We start from the raw sequence: 18143 nt of genomic DNA on the forward strand, positions 1-18143 counted from the left end.
AAGAAAGTTTTAAGCTATTTAATTGAATTAAGAAAAACAATGCAGGGAAATAAAATGCTCATTTTGGGTTTTTAGATTTTTTATCCATGAGGCTTCCAGGACTTAATGAAATAAGGTAAAATTGCTGAGAATCAGGAAGGGCTGGAGGTGCATGATACACACTGAAGAAGTAGAGGCAGACAAGCAGTTTATCAGGAACTTGGCTTTGCCCAGAATGGAGTGTGTGTTTTTTTTTAAGATTTTATTTATTTATTTTTTAGAGAGGGAAGGGAGGGAGAAAGAGGGAGAGAAAGAAACATCAATGTGCAGTTGCTGGGGGCCAGTTGCTGGGGGCTGTGGCCTGCAACCCAGGCATGTGCCCTGCCTGGGAATCGAACCTGTGATGCTTTGGTTCGAAGCTCGCACTGAATCCACTGAGCTATGCCAGCCAGGGCATTTTTTTTTTAATTTTCCTTACTAGTCCCCATTGAGTTGATCACATTGCTTCTCTGCAGTTACTGTGTGAAAAAATATCAATAGTTATCATTTGTATTAAAGTTTCAAGTATATAAAGATACAGTGCACGTTCCTGTAGTCTCTCTTTTTCATTCATTGATATTTCTTTATAAATCCTTTGTAAACAACATAGCAGACCACAGTCACCATTCTTATCATATTGCTAGTAAAATTCCACCAGGGGGGCTGCCTAATATTTTATAACAATACTATATATTTATATGGAGCATATTTACAAGTTTTGTTTGCTTTGTCAGAAGCTTTATTTTTCTTGTCTTTAGAGAATATAAAATTTTTAGGCAAAACATTTTCATATGGAAACAAAGAACAAAGATGTATATGATTCCTGAGGGGATTGTTATTAGCTGTTTCAAACACTGCCTTGGATGTATCTACAATTCCCAGGCTAATCATGTGCCTAAACCAAAATATTGTTTAAATACACTTTAGCTCTCTGATATCTACTACCAGATGAAAATAATCTGTTTTCTGAGATAGGTTAAAATTTAAGTAAATCATTAAAACCAATTTAACCAAGATTAAGTGAGCTCAATTATTGTTATTTTAACTCTCTTCAAAAGAGTATTTTCCCATATATAAATAAAATAAAAGACAATTAAACACCAGTATAAATATGGGTCCATCTCTCTTGCTACAGACCATGACTCTAAAATCTTATATCACATTATACAAAGGAAATCGTTAGAACTCAAGACTCTTTGGGTTTCCTCAGTATCTGCTTACATTGTTCTTTCTGTCAAGCCATTGAACTTCTCTTAGAGACTAATTTTAATACATCAGAAAACAAATTTATATGCATCTTAAATCTTTACCAACCTTTTGCTGTTTGGTAATGAGCAGAATATATATATGAAATTATGCACCTAAAACTCTTCACCCAGTGCTCAATTAGCTTACTTGCTCATGTGAAATCCTGAACACATGCTCTCACTGGTTAGTTTTCTAGAATGCAATAACCCAGGCCTCTTTTTCATTAACCACACACTCTCCTTTCTCTTACTGGGAGAAATCAGGCTTTGAGTCATAAGTCTTTCATTTTCAAGAGAACCTCTGTTTAAACATTTAGAAATGTGTTATTTTAAATTCTCCAACAACTCTGAATTTACATTTTCTCATCAGTAGAAAATGGAAATAGCAACTTGCACGTATTACAATATTTAGCTCTCCAGACCAGGAATCAAAAAACAGAAGTGTAAGTCCAGATGCTGCTGTTGAATTATGTGGGATATTAGGCAAGTCCCCTCACTTTTTCACGTCTGCTCTTCCAGTCTGGAAAAATAGGCATTTGTTCCTGTGTACTTTATATGGCAAAATTAGATAGTATTGGAAAGTATCTGAGAAATTTAGAGACTGACCTGGGTTATAAAAATAGGGGTTTTTTTATTATGCCAATATTTATGATAAAATGCAAGCTTCTTTTTCAGGCTTATTAATTATTTGTTACTTGCAGACTTGATTTCCTACTTTCTCCTGGTATCTCAGTAGTATCCAGCCCTGTTGGCCCTGTCTCTGCAGCCTGCACACCAAAACCCCATTCTGATATCAAGACTATACTTGCCCTTAATTAAGCAACTTAATAATTTATTTTATCCCTTCCATGACTAGATATTTTGAAATAAAGAATTTGATGGTTGGGGTGTGAGCGTGGGCACTTCCTGGAAGAAATACAATCCTAATTAGGTTTGCAAATGAAAAATTATTTTAATTAGCTGAGCTCTAAAATGTTGAAATAGACTAATAGGAGATGTGACAAGATGCGTAGTTTGTATCAGACTTTGGAGACCTTCTAATGTTATACTAAGCAATTTAGGTTTCTGTTTTACAGGTAGTATGCAAAGTTGTATATGTGCTAACTTCTATATATAAGAGTTTTAAATATAGAATTTCTCTTCATTATCTTCATTAAATAGCTGTGCAATCTTAGAAAATTTACTTAAATTCTTTATACCTCAGACTTAAAATATTTAACCTGAGGATAACAGATTTACATTATAGAGTTCTATGTGTTAAATGAGTTCCCAGAAGCAAAACATGTGGAATACTTCAGGAATATAGTAAACATAACAAACATAGGAGTTAATTTCTCATGTGCCTTCTATTCATTTTGGAGCTTCCCAGTGCAATTATCTTTTTCCTTCTATCTGATGACTCTCATGTAGTATTTTTTAAAGATTTACTATTGACAAACTCAATTGTTCCCCCAGCTTTATTATGATATAACTGATCTGTCAGTATTTGAGTAGAAAGAACTTTATTTAACTCCTGTCCTCTAATTTTTGCTGTTTATTTATTTATTTTTATTTAATCTTTATTGTATTTTTTACCATTACCACTTATTCCCTGTACATGACACTATCCCCAGCATTCAAAACACTGTTGTCCATGTCCATAAGTCTTTTTTGCCTTTTATTCAATCTCTCCCCACCTAACCTGCCTCTCCTCTCCCTGCCAGCTGTCATCTGCTCTCCATTTATGAGTCTGTCTCCATTTTTGCCATTAGTTTAGTTTTTTCATTAGATTCTGCATATGACTGAAATCATATGGTATTTGTCTTTCTCTAACTGGCTTATTTCACTTAGCATAATGTTCTCCAGGTCCATTCATACCATCACAAAGGGTAAAACTCTCTTCATTTTTAAGGCTGAGTAGTATTCCATTGGGTAAATGTCCCATGGTTGTTTTATCTACTCACTTACTGATGGACACTTGGGCTGCTTCCATTTCTTGGTGATTGTAAATAATGCTGCAATAAACATAGAGGTGCTTATGTTCTTTCTAATTAGTGTTTTGAATTCCTTAGGATATATTCCTAGAAGTGAAGTGGGATTGCTCAGTTGGAAGGCAGATTTGTTTTTAAATTTTTTGAGGTAACTCCATGCTGCTTTGCACAATAGCTGAACCAATGTGCATTCTCCTGAAATTCTCAAAAAACATTGCAAATGGGTTCCCCTTTTTCCACATCCCTGCCAGCATTTGTTGTTTGGTGATTTTTGATGATGGCCATTCTGACAGGTATGAGATGATATCTCATTGTGGTTTTAATTTTCATTTCTCTGATGATTAGTGACATTGAGCATCTTTTCACATGTCTATTAGCCATGTTTGTCCTCTTTGGATAAGTGTCTATTCAAGTCCTTTGTCCATTTTTAATAGGAATTTTTGTGTTTTTGGTGTTGAGTGTTGTAAATTCTTTATAAATTTTGAGTATCAGATGTATCGGCTAATATATCTCCCATTCTGTGCTTGGTCTTTTTTTATTTTGTTGATGATTTCCTTTGCTGTGCAAAAAATTTTTGGTTTCATGTAGTTGCATTTGTTTACTTTTCCTTTTCTTTCCTTTGCCTGGGGAGATATATCCGATAAAATATTGCTACAAGCAATGTCTGAGACTTTGCTGCTTATGTTTCTTTTACAGTTTTTATGGTTTGGGTTCTAATATTTATGTCTTGGATCCATTTTGACTTCATTATTGTGTGTGGTATAAGAAGGTGGTCTAGTTTCATTTTTCTGCACTTATGTGTCTAATTTTCCCAAAACCATTTATTGAATAAACTATTTTTAGATCATTATGTTTGTTTGCTTCCTCTGTAGAATATTAATTTACTATAAAGGTGTGGGTTTATTTCTAGGCTCTCTATTCTGTTCCATTAATCTATTTGTCATGTCTGTTTTTATGGCAGTACCATGCTGTTTTTACTACTATGACCTTATGGTATAGTTTGATATTAAGTAGTGCAATTCCTCCAATTTTATTCTTTGTTCTGATAATCACTGTGGTATGTGGGGCCATTTGTGGTTCCATATAATTTTTTAAAATATTTATTCTAGTTTTGTGAAATACATTATTGGAATCTTGATAAGAATTGCATTGAATCTATAGATTGCTTTGGGTAGTATGGGCATTTTGATTATGTTAATTCTTCCTGTCCAGGAACATGGTATGTGCTTCCACTTATTCATAACTTCTTCAATTTATTTCTTCAGTGTCATATAATTTTTCAAGTATAGGTCTTTTACATCCTTTGTTAGGTTTATTCTTAGGTATGGTATTCTTTTTGTAGTAATTGTGAGTGGGGTTGTTTTCTTAATTTCCCTTTCTGTTAGTTTGTTATTAACATATAAAAAATGCAACTGATTTCTGAATGTTAATTTTGTGTCCTGCTACTTTGCTAAATTCACTTATCAGTTCTAGTAGTTTCTTGGTGGAATTTTTAGGATTCTCCATACATCATGTCATCTGCAAATAATGATAGTATTACTTTTTCATTTTCAATTTGGATGCCTTTTATTTCTTCTTGTCTGATCACTTTGGCTAGTCCATCCAGTACTATGATGAATAAGAGAGGTGAAAGCGGACATCCCTGTGATGTTCCTGATCTTAAGGGGAATGCTGATACTTTTTTGTCCATTGAATATGAGGTGGTAGTGAATTTGTGTTATATGGCCTTTGTTATGTTTAGGTATTTTCCTTCTAATTCCATTTTGCTGAGAGTTTTTGTTATAAATGGGTCCTGGATTTTATCAAATGCTTTTTCTGCATCTCTTGATATGATCATATAATTTTTAACTTTCATTTTGTGTATGTTGTGAATCATATTTATTGATTTGTGAATGTTGTACCAACCTTGCATTTCTGGGATAAATCCACTTGATCATGGTGTATGATCTTCGTGATGCATTGTTCTATTCAGTTTATAAATATTTTGTTGGGGATTTTAGTGTCTACATTCATCAGTGATATTGGCCTATAATTTCCTTTCTTTGTAGTGTCTTTAGCTGGTTTTGTATAATTAGTATATAATTAGTATAATATACTATACTAATAGTATACTAATATACTATAATTAGTATAATGCTGGCCTCAAAAAAATGAGCTTGAGAGCCTTCTTGAATTTTATGGAATAAAATTGAATTCCATAATTCCTCCTCTTGAATTTTATGGAATAGTTTAAGAAGAGATGTTAGTTCTCAGAATGTTTGATAAAATTACCTGTAAAGCTATCTGGTCCAGGGCTTATGTTTGTTGGAAGTTTTTGATCAACTCCTTCAATTTCATTAGGTGTAATCAGTTTATTCAGATTCTCTGATTCTTCCTGATTTAGTTTTGGAATATGTATGTTTCTAGGAATTTATCCATTTCATACAGGTTGTTCAGTTTGTTGTCATATAGTTGTTCATAATATTTTCTTACAATCCTTTGTATTTCCCTGGTGTCAGTTGTTATTTCTCCTCTTTCATTTCTGATTTTATTTATTTGGGTCCCCTGTCTTTTTTCTTGATGAGTCTGGTTAAAGTTTTGTCAATAATGTTTATGTTTTCAAAGAACCAGCTCTTAGATTCATTGATCTTTTGTATCATGTTTTTAGACTCTGTTTTGTTTATTTTTTCTCTGGCCTTTTATTTCCTTCCTTCTACTCTCTTGGGATTTTTGTGTTGCTCTTTTTCAAGTTCTTTTACGTGTAGTGTTAGATTATTTATTTGAACTTTTTCACTTTTTTGTTGAGCTAAACTTGTAATGGTATAAATTTCCCTCTTAAGATTGTTTTCCCAGTGTCCCACAGATGTTGTATTGTGTCCTCATTTTAAACTGTTTCATGGTATATTTTGATTTCTTCTTTGATCTTGTTGTTGACCAATTCATTGTTTAATAATATGTTATTTAGCTTCCATATCTTTGCATGTTTTTCAATGTTCTTGTAATTAATTCCTAGTTTCTTAGCACAGTGGTCAGAGAAGATGTTTGATATGATTTCAATATTCTTAAAAGGACTGAGACTTGTTTTGTGTCCTAACATGTGGTTTATCTTAGAAAATGTTCCATGTGCACTTAAAAAGTATGTATATTCTGCTGCTTTGGGGTGAAATGCTCTGAAGATATCAATTAAATCCATTTGATCTAGTGTGTCAGTTAAGGCTGATTCCTTTTTTTTTTTTTTTTTTTTTTGATTATCTGTCTGGAAGATCTATCCACTGAAGTCAATGGGGTATTAAATTCCTTGACTATGCCTGTATTTCAGTTGATCTCTCACTTTATGTCCATCTAGATTTGCTGTATATATTTATATGCTCCTATGTTGGGTGAGTAAATATTCACTAGGGTTATATCCTCTCGTTGTATTGTTCCCCTTATCATCATGTAGTTCCCTTCTTTGTCTCTTATTAGAGACTTGGTTTTAAAATCTATTTTGACAGACATAAGTACAGCTAATCTAGCTTTTTCTCCCTTTTCCATTTGCATGAAATATCTTTTTCCATCCCTTTGCTTTTGTGTATGTTTTGGTCTGAGATGGCTCTCTCAGAGGCAATATATATGTATGTATATATATATATATATGTATATATATATATATATATATATATATGTATATATATATATATATATATATATATATATATATATATGGATCTTGTTTTCTTATCCATTCAGCTTCTCTATGTCTTTTGGTTGGATAATTTAAGCCATTTACATTTAAGGTGATTATTGATAGATACAATTTAGTGCCATTTTATTGTTAGACTCTTGTCCTCTGTTTTTTTTTTTCCTTTCCCTTTTTCTTCTTTTTAAAACAAGCCCTTTAACATTTGTTGCAGTACTGGTTTGTTGTTAACAAATTCCTTTAGCTTTTCCTTGTGTGGAAAGCTCCTTATTTTTCCTTCAATTTTGCATGATAGCCTTGCTTGGAAGAGTTCCTTTGGTTTTAAGTCATTGCTTTTCATCACCTTGAATATTTCATATCAGTCCCTTCTGGCCTGAAATGTTTCTGTTGGGAAATCAGAGGACAGACTTAGTGGTGCCCCTTGTATGTAACTATTTGCTTTTTCTTGTGGCTTTTATGATTCTCTTCTTATCTTTAAGCCTTGTCATTTTAATGATGATGTGTCTCAGTGTATGTCTTTTTGTGTCTAATTTGTTTGGGACTTTTTGAGCTTCCTGGACTTGTGTGTCTTTTTCTTTCATCAGATTAGGGAAATTTTTGGTCATTATTTCTTCAAGTAGGCTTTTGATTCCTTGCTCACTGTCTTCTCCTTCGGCTATTCCCATGGTTTAGATGTTGTCACAGTCATGTTGTCCAAAATGTTTCTTAAGCACTTATCAATTTTTTTAAATTCTTTTTTCTTTTCACTGCTCTGCCTGGGTTTTGTTTTCTACTTTGTCTTTCAAATAACTGATTTGATCCTCTGCTTTATCTAATCTACTGTTTCTTCCTTCCAGTGTATTATTTATTTAATATATTGCATTCTTTATTTCTGACTGGTCATTTTTTTGGTTTCTATAACTTTTTTCAGGCTGTTGAATATCTTTATAATCATTATTATAAACCCTCTATCTGATAAATTGCTTGCCTCCATTTCATCTAGCTCCTCTTCTGGAGAATTCTCTTATTCTTTCAGTTGGAAGTTTTTTTTTTCTTTGTCTTCCCATTTTGTCTGTCTCTTTGTATTTGTTTCTATGTATTAGGTAGATTTGTGAAGGCTCTGGTACAGGCCTTTGTCGGACGCTGCTTGTGACTTGCCTGGTCAACATGGTTGGAGCTATTAGTGATCCACAGCATGTGGTTCTCTCTGCTGGGACTGTTTTTGCACAGAAAAAAACAGGATGAGCACAACAGCTAACTTCTATCAGTTACCAGGCCTGGAGGGGGTTCAGCTGAAGTCTCTTAGAGCTCCCAAAGACCTGACTTAGTTTGTTCAACTAATTAATGATATAACCTCTTGCTGTACTCAGTAGCTTGGGTTAACCTCCACAGGTGGGGCAGAAGTAATTCCTATGGGTGGGACTATTCTTTCCCCTCAGGCTGATTCCATCTAAATCCTGGCAGCTGTTCTTTAGTTCTCTCCCCAGAGCCACCAACCCCAGATTCTACTCAAGCATCTCTAGTCCACTCTGCCTTCCAGTCTGCCAGAGCCCAGTATAAATGGCTACAAATGAAATTTTGGGCATTGACCCTTTAAAAGGCTCTCTGAATCTCTAGCAGTCTCTCTCTGGCAGACAGAAACCTTGCTTCTTTTCATAGCTGGATGTTATCTGGGTTCCTTTTCAAATTTGGTGCTGTAAGCTGTGGAGCCATCATAGAGTTTAGACCCTGCAATTCTCAGAGGAAAACCCCCGAAAGTTGACATATCCCTCTGGAACTTTAGCTGCTGCCTATGGGAACCCCATCATCCATCTTGCACTACTCCTTTCTCTTTACCAGTCATGTTGTGGTGAAGTGATTTCCTCTGTCTATCTGGTTATATAGCTTCCCTCCAGCTAGTGTTCAGTTGGTTATTCAGGATGATTTCTCTACAATTTAGTTGTAATTTCCAGATTGGTCTTGGGAGGAGGTTTATTTAGCCTCTATTTACTCCTCCACCATCTTGAATCTCTCATTGTGTTTAGAATTATAGATTTATAATCATCTATTACCAGCACATTATTCCATTCTTTTTGGATCCCATTATATCTATTATTAAGTCAAATGAGATCCTGATTTTCCTATTTTTATATTTAATACCTGTTTTTCACTCTTACTTTTTAAGAAATCTTTGATATTTGTTATTTTCAATATGATTTGCCTAGGTGTTCAATCTCCTTTTTCTTTTTTTCAAGTCTTCCTGAATCTCAGAATTTTTCCATTTCTTCAGTCCTGGGAAATTTTAGCAATTATATCCTCACATATAGCTTCATCCATGTTCTCTTTCACTATCTGGAAATCTGATTAGATATATGAAATTCTTACTATATATATATATATATATATATATCTTTTCTTTTGTTTATCTTTTATATTGTCTACTCATTTATCTTTCTGGGCTTCACTCTAGATAATTTCTTCATCTCTGTTTCTACCAATCCCATACTTTTGTTTTATAATCTGTGTCTGAAAAGTCAAGTATTTGATACCTGCAACATCTGATTCTGACTTCTACTGTTTCTGTTGATTCTCACCCATAATAACTTGTTTTCTGTATATTTTGTGAATATTGCCTATAACTTTTTGACTATGAACTTTTTTCTTCTTTTCATCCATTCTCATGGTTTAAGGCTGAAATTTTTCTTTTATTATTCTCTGAGTAGTAATCTCTCTGGAGAGACATTTCTAGCTTATCCAAACAATACTTTTGTTCCCTTTGGCATCCTAGCTATATAGAGGTAAGCAAAAGTAGACTTATAGTTGTAATAATCTAAATAATACAATTAATAATAGGTAATAATGTAAGAGTAAACTCTACTTTGCAGACACACAACTGTACACCTACTTTAGGCCACCCCTGTATGGAATTTTTATTAGAAAACTTATCTTATGTGAGCTCTAGGCTTTGTGTTTTGTCCCACATGTTCAGACAAGCCATGAACACCAACCTAAAGTTGACTGGGATTTGGTGAGTGGCCTAACAGTGAATAGTTAGCTTCATTTATCATCTTGCTGCTTTTTATCCAGTTTTGATCTTTAACAAGTTTTTATTTCCTTAAAATTAGTTCATTAAAGCATTTGAAAATCTTTTATAATATAACCCATATTATTTTAAGAACTGCACTTTATTGTAATATCTACATTTGATATTACCAGAAAAGGAAATCTTCCATCACCTAGCCATGGATGGTACTCAGTATCCCAACACAAGTCCTGTCAGAGTACTCATGGAGGTTGGCCTCAGGCTCAGTGAACCACTGTTCTGTCTTCACCTTTTTTTTTTATATCAGTCACCAGGTGATGGGAATCATGAAATATTTCTGACATTAGATTCCCAGAGTTGTTGTTTTTGTTTTTTTCTGGTTCCTGTCTTTATTAAGTATACTATGCAGTATTAAATAATCTTGAGCCATTTGTGTTGTAACTAAAATTATAAAGTTGAGGTGATGGGTATAAGAGAAGAAAGAAGGGGAAGGCCTAGTTAAAGAACAAATATAAATGACCCATGGACACGGACAACAGGGTGGGGATTGACTGGGGGGATGAGGGGTGGGCAGGGCAGGAAAGAGGAATGGGGAAAAAATTGGGACAACTGTAATAGAACAGCAATAAAATATTGAATGAAATTAAAAATAAAATAAAATTATAAAGTTGACTTGGAGACTCAGAAGGCTAGTGCTGCTTTTTCTTAAATCTTGCTGTGTACTTTTCTTCATGGCAGGTGCTGTTAAGGTCAAAAGAAGTTCTTAGTTTTAAAAATTTTAGAAAGATAGACAAGATTGATGCTTAATTACACTGTCAAAAATCACCTTAAAGAATACCTCCAAAATATGTAAACATGGTGAACTCAGTTTTCCATCTACAACTCAGAGTACTTTGTTGAGGACACAAATGCAATTTATTTTCTTGTGATTCACAATATCATAACTCAATCCGGTTATGTTATCAAGCGAGAATGCTGTTTATCTGCCTCCTGACACTGCAGCATGACCCTCACAGGATGTGTGACAGCAAGCATGACAAGACCAATACACATTCTTTTGTTTTTCTGCTACATCTTCTGTTGCATTTTATTATTTGTTTTTTTCCAGGTGCACTGGGGTAGGAAACTTCAAGGACATGTAGAATACAGTTCCTCAAGAGGGTTTTTTTTTAGTATTCCTTTTCTGTGAGCCTCACCCTGGCCTTGCTCAGACTATAAAGGGTCCTTACTCCAAGCAGAAGTACCACTAACCCCAGTCTTAGCAAAGAATCATGGTTGAGATAGTAAGGCACACAGAAAAAGAGATATTTTATCATTTTATTCTTTTCAACAAAACTAATATCCAAGTCCCTCATATTGTAACCCTGTTACATACTAGTCACAGTAGAAACACTTTCACTCAACCTCCACTGTACTTATTTGACAAGTCACTGCATCCTTTATTACCTCCTCTGCCTGTTTATGGAGGTTGTACATGTTGATGTAACTAGGTAATTCAAATAAACATTATGCAGATAAATGACATCTGAGGACAGCAAGAATGAGAACATTGGCTGTTTGAAAAAAAAAAGATAAAAGACCCCAAAAGCTAATAATCTTGGATAAAATTTAAAAAATGAGTAAATTAGGAAATGCTATAACAATAGTTAGATGTGTGTGAGAAACTAAAAACAATCAAGGATGCTGTCATCAGATGACTTCATATGTTCCTATACCACTTTAAAGAAAATAAAAATTTGCATATAGTATATTACAGGCAGGATATGTATAGGAAAAGACTCATGATGTTAAAATTAAAGAAAGAATTTTTCCACCAGAATATTGATTGTCAGACAATAAAAATGTTATTCTTATATAATAAGATTAGCCAAAGAATGTATAGTTAAATTATATTACTTAAGTCATAACATTTAAGTTATGAGTATGTGATTTTTAAAAGATTTTTATTAACTCAATACCACCCCTAACTGTGGCAGATAAGAGAATTTCTAGAGAATTTTGTAGACATTGCTGAGTTCTTCCGTAAGAGATGATATAGCTTATAGGCCTATCATATTCTGACCCCAGTTCTGGCTTTTACGAACTATGTGATCTGGGCAAGTTTTCTTCATCAATGAGAGATGCCAAGTTAATTAATAGAGATTGTGTTGTGAAGTGCATAACACAATGCCTGGCACATAGAATCACATAAATGGTAGCTGTTGCTCATATGGAAAATTTAAGAGATAGTGATCTGTTTTTCTTATATTATGACAAATAAATTACAAGAGGCTCCAGTTTATATAATTATTATTATTATTCAAAAATATCAATTGAATAGTTACTAAAAACAAGCAGATTATGTGCTGGATGCTGAGTCTACAAAAGTAAAGAAGATAAACACTCCTGTTTTCAAGGTTATTACATCTCAGTAGTAGAAAAAGATAAATAAAAGGTAAAAAAATAAATTGCATAACCTCAAGCACTGATAATTGTTAAGAAGAGAAATAAATTGAGGACAATGTAATAAAAACCTGCCATAGGGCTGACAGGAATGGTCAGGGAGGCTTGCTTTTTCAAGGAGAATGATCAAGAAGGATTGAGGAGCAGTCTTCAATGATTTAAAGCTATGCATAGGGTAGGAGTTGATGGTCAGAGGGTCCAGGCAAGGAAAACAATGAGACAATGAGTACTTGGCATATTTGATGAGCAACAAGACAATCACTATGGTGGGACTGGGGTATAGAATGCTAAAAGATGAAATCAGAAAGTTAGGAGAGGACTAGGTTATATATACACTCGTAGACTATTTAAGGAACTTGAATTTTATCTTAAAAATAAACCACTGAAACAGGGCAGTAAAGTAGCCTGATTTATATTTTAAAGTATAACTCCAACTGCTGTGTGATAGCCTACAAGGGGCCAAACTATAAGAAATCATTTCTATAGAACTTGAGAGGGATCAGCAGACAATAATAGAAATTTCTTCCCTCTTTATTCCATTCACTTTTTACTTTGAGAGAGAAAGACAGAGAGAGAGGGAGAAAGTATAAGGAGGGAGAATGTATTTTAAGATATCTTAAAATAATGGTTTTGTAAAAACTAGTGTTTTCTTTTTTTCTTTTTTTTTTTTTTTTGGCCCTGGCTGATTTAGTGGCTTAGTGGATTGAGTGCCAGTCTTCAAACCAAAGGGTCACTAGTTCAATTCCCAGTCAGGGTACATGCTTGGGTTGCCAGCCAGGTCCCCAGTTGAGGGTGCACAAGACACAACCACACATTGATGTTTCTTTCTTTCTTTCTCCCTTTCTTTCCTTCTTTCTAAAAGTAAATAAATACAATCTTAAAAATATTTAGAAAAATAAAAATTAGTATGTTTTTATGTTTAGGTCTCAGGGACTAATCACTGATGCTGTAACAAGGTGCAGCCATGAGGGGGGCCCAAATAGGGATTTGGGATGGGGCCCAGAACTCAAAATGTCCAAGAAATATTAGAAAGATATATAGAATGTTGTCAACCCCCCCCCCCCACAGGTGTGAGTTGGGGGAAGGGACACATGGAGCAGGAACATGCAGAGCTATTTTGTACAGCAACAGCTTTACAGCTAACCTCTGGCATGGTCATTTAACATATCTATAACTTTTAACTGGTTTCATAGATATGTTAAACAGCTGTGGCCATGCTTTGAGGCAGGGGGATGGCAGTGACTTCCACCCAAGATGCAATTGGGGGACAGCTCCCCTTCAGTTACAGCACCTGTGTGAGAGCTTGGAGAAAATTCGATCCATGGCATGGGGCCACACCTGCCCAGATTTATGATGGCAGCCCAATAAACTTGGAATAATACAGGAATGCCAGCAGGTGTTACTGATTGTAGGAGGAATCAGAAATGCAGGTACAGAGGAAAGTTGGCATAGGGATTTAAACTCAAACTCGGCAGGCATGCGAAGAAAGAGAACCATGTGACTTTGGCAGAATGTGGACCTGCGCAGCTTTGGGGAGAATGAGGACCACATGGCTTTAGGGTGCTCCCTTTTGTCACATGGCTTAGGAAGCAGGAGAGACTTTTCCTGGAAGGGGTGAAAGAACTCTTACTGGTGCGCCATGAGAAGGTGCCACGTGCTGTTGGGAACTTCCCTGCCTGGTATCAGAAGCTGTAACCCCTGCCAAAGCTAAGGCTGAGGGAATAACCTTGGACCATAAGCCAGCAAGGAGACAAAAGCTTATCTCCCTGGCAGGAGCACTGCTTCTGCTCCTTTTACTTCACCATGCCTGGCCCCCAATGCTTGGTTGGTTAGCCAATGGCGGGTAAGATTCCCCAAGGGGGGGAACAATCTAAGACAGGCACAATCACGTGGGAGGCCCCCAAGGAAGGACTTTGGGGACTACAGTAAAAGGGGGTGACGGACCCTCGCCCCTCGGCTTTGACAAAGCCTGAGTCCTTATTGTCTGTGAGAAAATCTCCTTACTCTTGGTTGCCTTAGTTCCCTTGCTCCACCTAAGCCTGAAACAATGACAGGGTGGTGCCACTCTGCTGGAAAGGGCGGGTTCCCCAGGTGATCAGGCCTAAGAAAGAATGTGTAAAATCCTGTGAAACTTGCTTTGTTTAGAATGCTCTCCATTAAATGAGAAGAGTCCAAGGTGGAAGTTAGTTTGTTCCTTCAAGTTTTACAGCTCTTGGACCCTGACTCAAAATAGGCCCTCAGACTTCCTTGTTACCTATTGTTTGATCCTTACTTCCTGGCAATGAGTAATGAGCTTTACCTGAATTCTTATGCAAATGAACCCAATAAAAAGCCTGCTCAGGTGAGAGGAATGAGGCGCTCTCCCTTAGGGGTGCTCTCCCCTAGGGGGGGTGGCCATGGCATTCCCCACTAGAGAGAGTGGCCGTTCCATCCCTATTTCCCTACAGGACCTGGTTGTCTCTGTGTATATTTTTCTAGTGTTTCAATGAGTGTCACTGCTGGTCGGTGGACGTGTCAACATAGCTCTGGATTAGCTGGAGATCCTGGCGGCCACACAGCTGATGGTGCCGGGAGCCTGAATCACAGACTTCTATTCCTGAGATACGGTACCCCAGATTAGGACAGAGGGAGAAGGAAGGACTGTGGGTATCCTAAAAGACTAATATTTTAATGAAGACATTGGGTCACTACTTTAAGTCTGTATAGTTTTAAATAAACATTTCCTTTCCTTTTCACAAATCTGTGGCATTGAGAGGTATCTTTCCTCTGGCGGCAAGCATAGAGAACCTAGTTGGGGGTTCTTTTGGTAATAGTATATCATATGCCCCTTGGTCCTGTCCTGTAACAATGCTTGAAAATGAACACATGCATGCATACCAGTCACAGACACATGCAGGCTTCTTTCTATTTGAAGAGATTTTAACATAAAATGGATTGTTTTAGTAATAAATTTAAGTGTACTATTTTTATTTGAACATTGAAAAAGTGTGCTAGAATATATTCATAAGGATCATTCTATAGTGCCATGTTTATAACATGAATACTGAACCTAAATATCATCTTATCAGAAATACCTTCCATGAACCTCTAGTAAAGGAGACCCCTCTATCCTAGCCACCCACTGTCTTTTCACTCTGCATTATTTTTCATAGTATGAATTACTCCTTAATATTCACTCTTTTATTCGTGTGCTCATTGTTTGTCTCTCTAGTGTCCCATTCAAAAGTAAAATATCTGTCTAAGCTTAATGTCTTCTTGATATCTCACTTACAATCCTCCTGTACCATTCCTAATTCCTGCCATCCATACATATAGATTCCCCTTTGGATAGCTAGCTCTACGTCTATATAACACTTACAGTGTCCTGCTTATTTTGCTCATAGCCTGTGGTTAGCTTCTGTGCACATGTGCACATGAGTATTTTCTCTTTGATATTTTCAGGGTACAGCACACAAAGGCTCTGAAAATATTTGTATTTGTTGATGAGGAATGTTTAAGACAACACAGGTCATTGTAAATAAAGATGGAAGCACCAGTTTGAGGAACATGGGCTGAGCAGAAGCTTATCAAAACAAGTTAAGCAAACCTATTTCAACTTCTCAGAACCCACAATCTGAGAAATGCCAGTTTCCTTGTGTGTTGACAATTCTCCAATTCAAATATCCAGTTCTCATGCAGTGTGGTTTCAGCGACTTTAAGGCCCTCTAATTGTTGTGTGAAGCGCTGATTGTCTTCTTTTCCTTTCTCATAAAAAGCAGTGTAAAAAAAATAAAAACGTTTTATACTAAAAAATAGTGATTGAGTCATTTTTGTTCTTCAAATGATATTTATTTCTGCTTCACTTGAAAGAAAAAATAATAAAAATATCTTTCTTGAAGCAGTAGCTATGAATCAACCATTATTAAGTCATTAACTTTCCTCTCCATTACTGATCCTTAGCCATGTAATTAAAGAGCTTACCAAAGCTTAGACTTAAAAATATAAGTAAAATAGAATTAACATTATTCAGTAAGAATAATTCAGTAAGAATAATGTTAATCACTAATAAGAGATTTTTCTCTTTGAGTATAGCTATATTAAATTATGACTCAGCTTTGGGGTGGGGAATGCTTAACTGTATTTTGAAGATGTTTTTTAAAAAATGAAGACAACCCTTAAGTCTATAAGGGGGAACCAATTGCTGAGAAGCAACTGTTATATTCATGAATACACTGTACAATTACTTCTCTACTTAATCACTTTTGGCCAAGAAAGGCACCACTGACACCTAAAAACTCAGAAGTTACTTGTTTATTATAGGAATTTCTAACAGACATTTGTCAAGTTCTTGCAGGAAGTTTCATGTTAGAATTTTATATTTTTTATCATTATTGTATCTTTCAGGCAAATGATAGAGCTAAAGTATATTAATGTGCTATACTGGTTATTATATAACAATGGTATTAGATAAAAAAATTAATATTCATGAAAATCCTATTTCCCTGGCTAGCAAAATATGCTGAGAGAAGTAGCTCACCAAAGGAAGGAACTATAACACACAGATAGTCACAGGAGTTATAAACAAAGGCAGTTGACATTAATAATTAAATGAGAAAAATTCCCTGTGGAGGTTTAGATGAGCTACAGGCACATGTGTAAAGTCACTTGGCTAATTGATCATTAGTTATTTTCTAGGCCAGAAGAGTATATATTAATGTAATTGGTTTCTCTACACTATTTTTCTACTTCAATAATTTGTCTAATTTAATAAATATAGCTCTTATACATTACCTGTGAGAAAAAAATCATCCCCATTAGAGGCTGATGTTTTTACCATGTGTAAGGGAGTATTCAACATAAAAAAATGTGATAGGGAAAGTTTTATCATTTCTCTGAAGTTTGGTACTACACCTTAAATTATTAACCCTAATGGGAATTGTATTATTGGTTTCAATATTTCAGTATATATTAATCTAACCTTTGCAATGAAATGTATTTATCATTTTATTATGATATTTTTAAATTGGTTAAGCATTTGTTTTTTTGTTTGCTCATTTTCTCTGTTTTTGAAAACTGCTGTCTCAACAGGGCATTCTTTAATGAAGACACGTTAGAGCTGCCTCACACACGCGGCCCCAGAAATCTCAGTGAAGAAGCATGACTTCTTCCTGGAGACTCATTCTGTTTCTGGCAGTCACTGCGTGTCTTTCAGGTAAATATCTTGCCTTATGTATCAACTAACAAAAAATGGATAAAAGTCTTTAATACAAAATTGTGTTCAGATGTTCTTTTAAATATATCAGTATTTATACATTCAACAAAAGGAAGAGAAAACAACCCTTAAATGTTTGTTAGCATTGGAAAAAGTTAGCTGCAATTCAATATAATTGAGGACTTAGAAAATACTATAAAATATTAATAGACTAAGTAGTCATCTGATATCATTGACTTTTATTTATATATAAATGTTTGTTAGCCTTCAGAATATTTGGTAATATATATTTATAATTTGTAGAAGGTAATTATAACAATATCTCATTACAATGCTGAATTTCACCACATAAAAGCAAGATCATAGTGTCTTTATCACACACACACAAGCATTTAGAAGCATCTCTAACACAATGCATTTTTGTTATTGTCTTGATTTCTCTAACTTTGTTTTGATTGACTTTGTTATTCTATGTCTTGGATCTAAGATGAGACATTTTATTCTGCAAAAGTAGTCTATGTTTTTTGGAGTAATACTATCATAATACAAAAATTAATATGCCAGAAGCTTTTTGTTTTAAGAATATCCAGAATTATATTGTAATGATGGTTTTAAT

The 18143-nt window shown here is 34.9% G+C and overlaps 1 protein-coding gene and 1 long non-coding RNA gene across 2 annotated transcripts in view; one reads left to right on the top strand and one right to left on the bottom strand.

Moving 5' to 3' along the window:
• Positions 1 to 18143, top strand: part of CNTN5 (contactin 5) — a 1221314-nt gene that overhangs the window by 511338 nt on the left and 691833 nt on the right. The window contains exon 3 of the mRNA XM_028517441.2: positions 17404 to 17527. Coding sequence (XP_028373242.1) covers positions 17473 to 17527 — 55 coding nt within the window. The 5' untranslated portion in view covers positions 17404 to 17472. The remainder of the gene's footprint in view (positions 1 to 17403; positions 17528 to 18143) is intronic.
• Positions 1 to 18143, bottom strand: part of LOC118501225 — a 394674-nt gene that overhangs the window by 1489 nt on the left and 375042 nt on the right. The window contains exon 3 of the long non-coding RNA XR_004903840.1: positions 3389 to 3394. This is a non-coding gene — a long non-coding RNA (uncharacterized LOC118501225). The remainder of the gene's footprint in view (positions 1 to 3388; positions 3395 to 18143) is intronic.

This window comes from Phyllostomus discolor, chromosome 6 (genome assembly GCF_004126475.2).
Source record: "Phyllostomus discolor isolate MPI-MPIP mPhyDis1 chromosome 6, mPhyDis1.pri.v3, whole genome shotgun sequence".
NCBI classification, from domain to species: Eukaryota; Metazoa; Chordata; class Mammalia; order Chiroptera; family Phyllostomidae; genus Phyllostomus; species Phyllostomus discolor.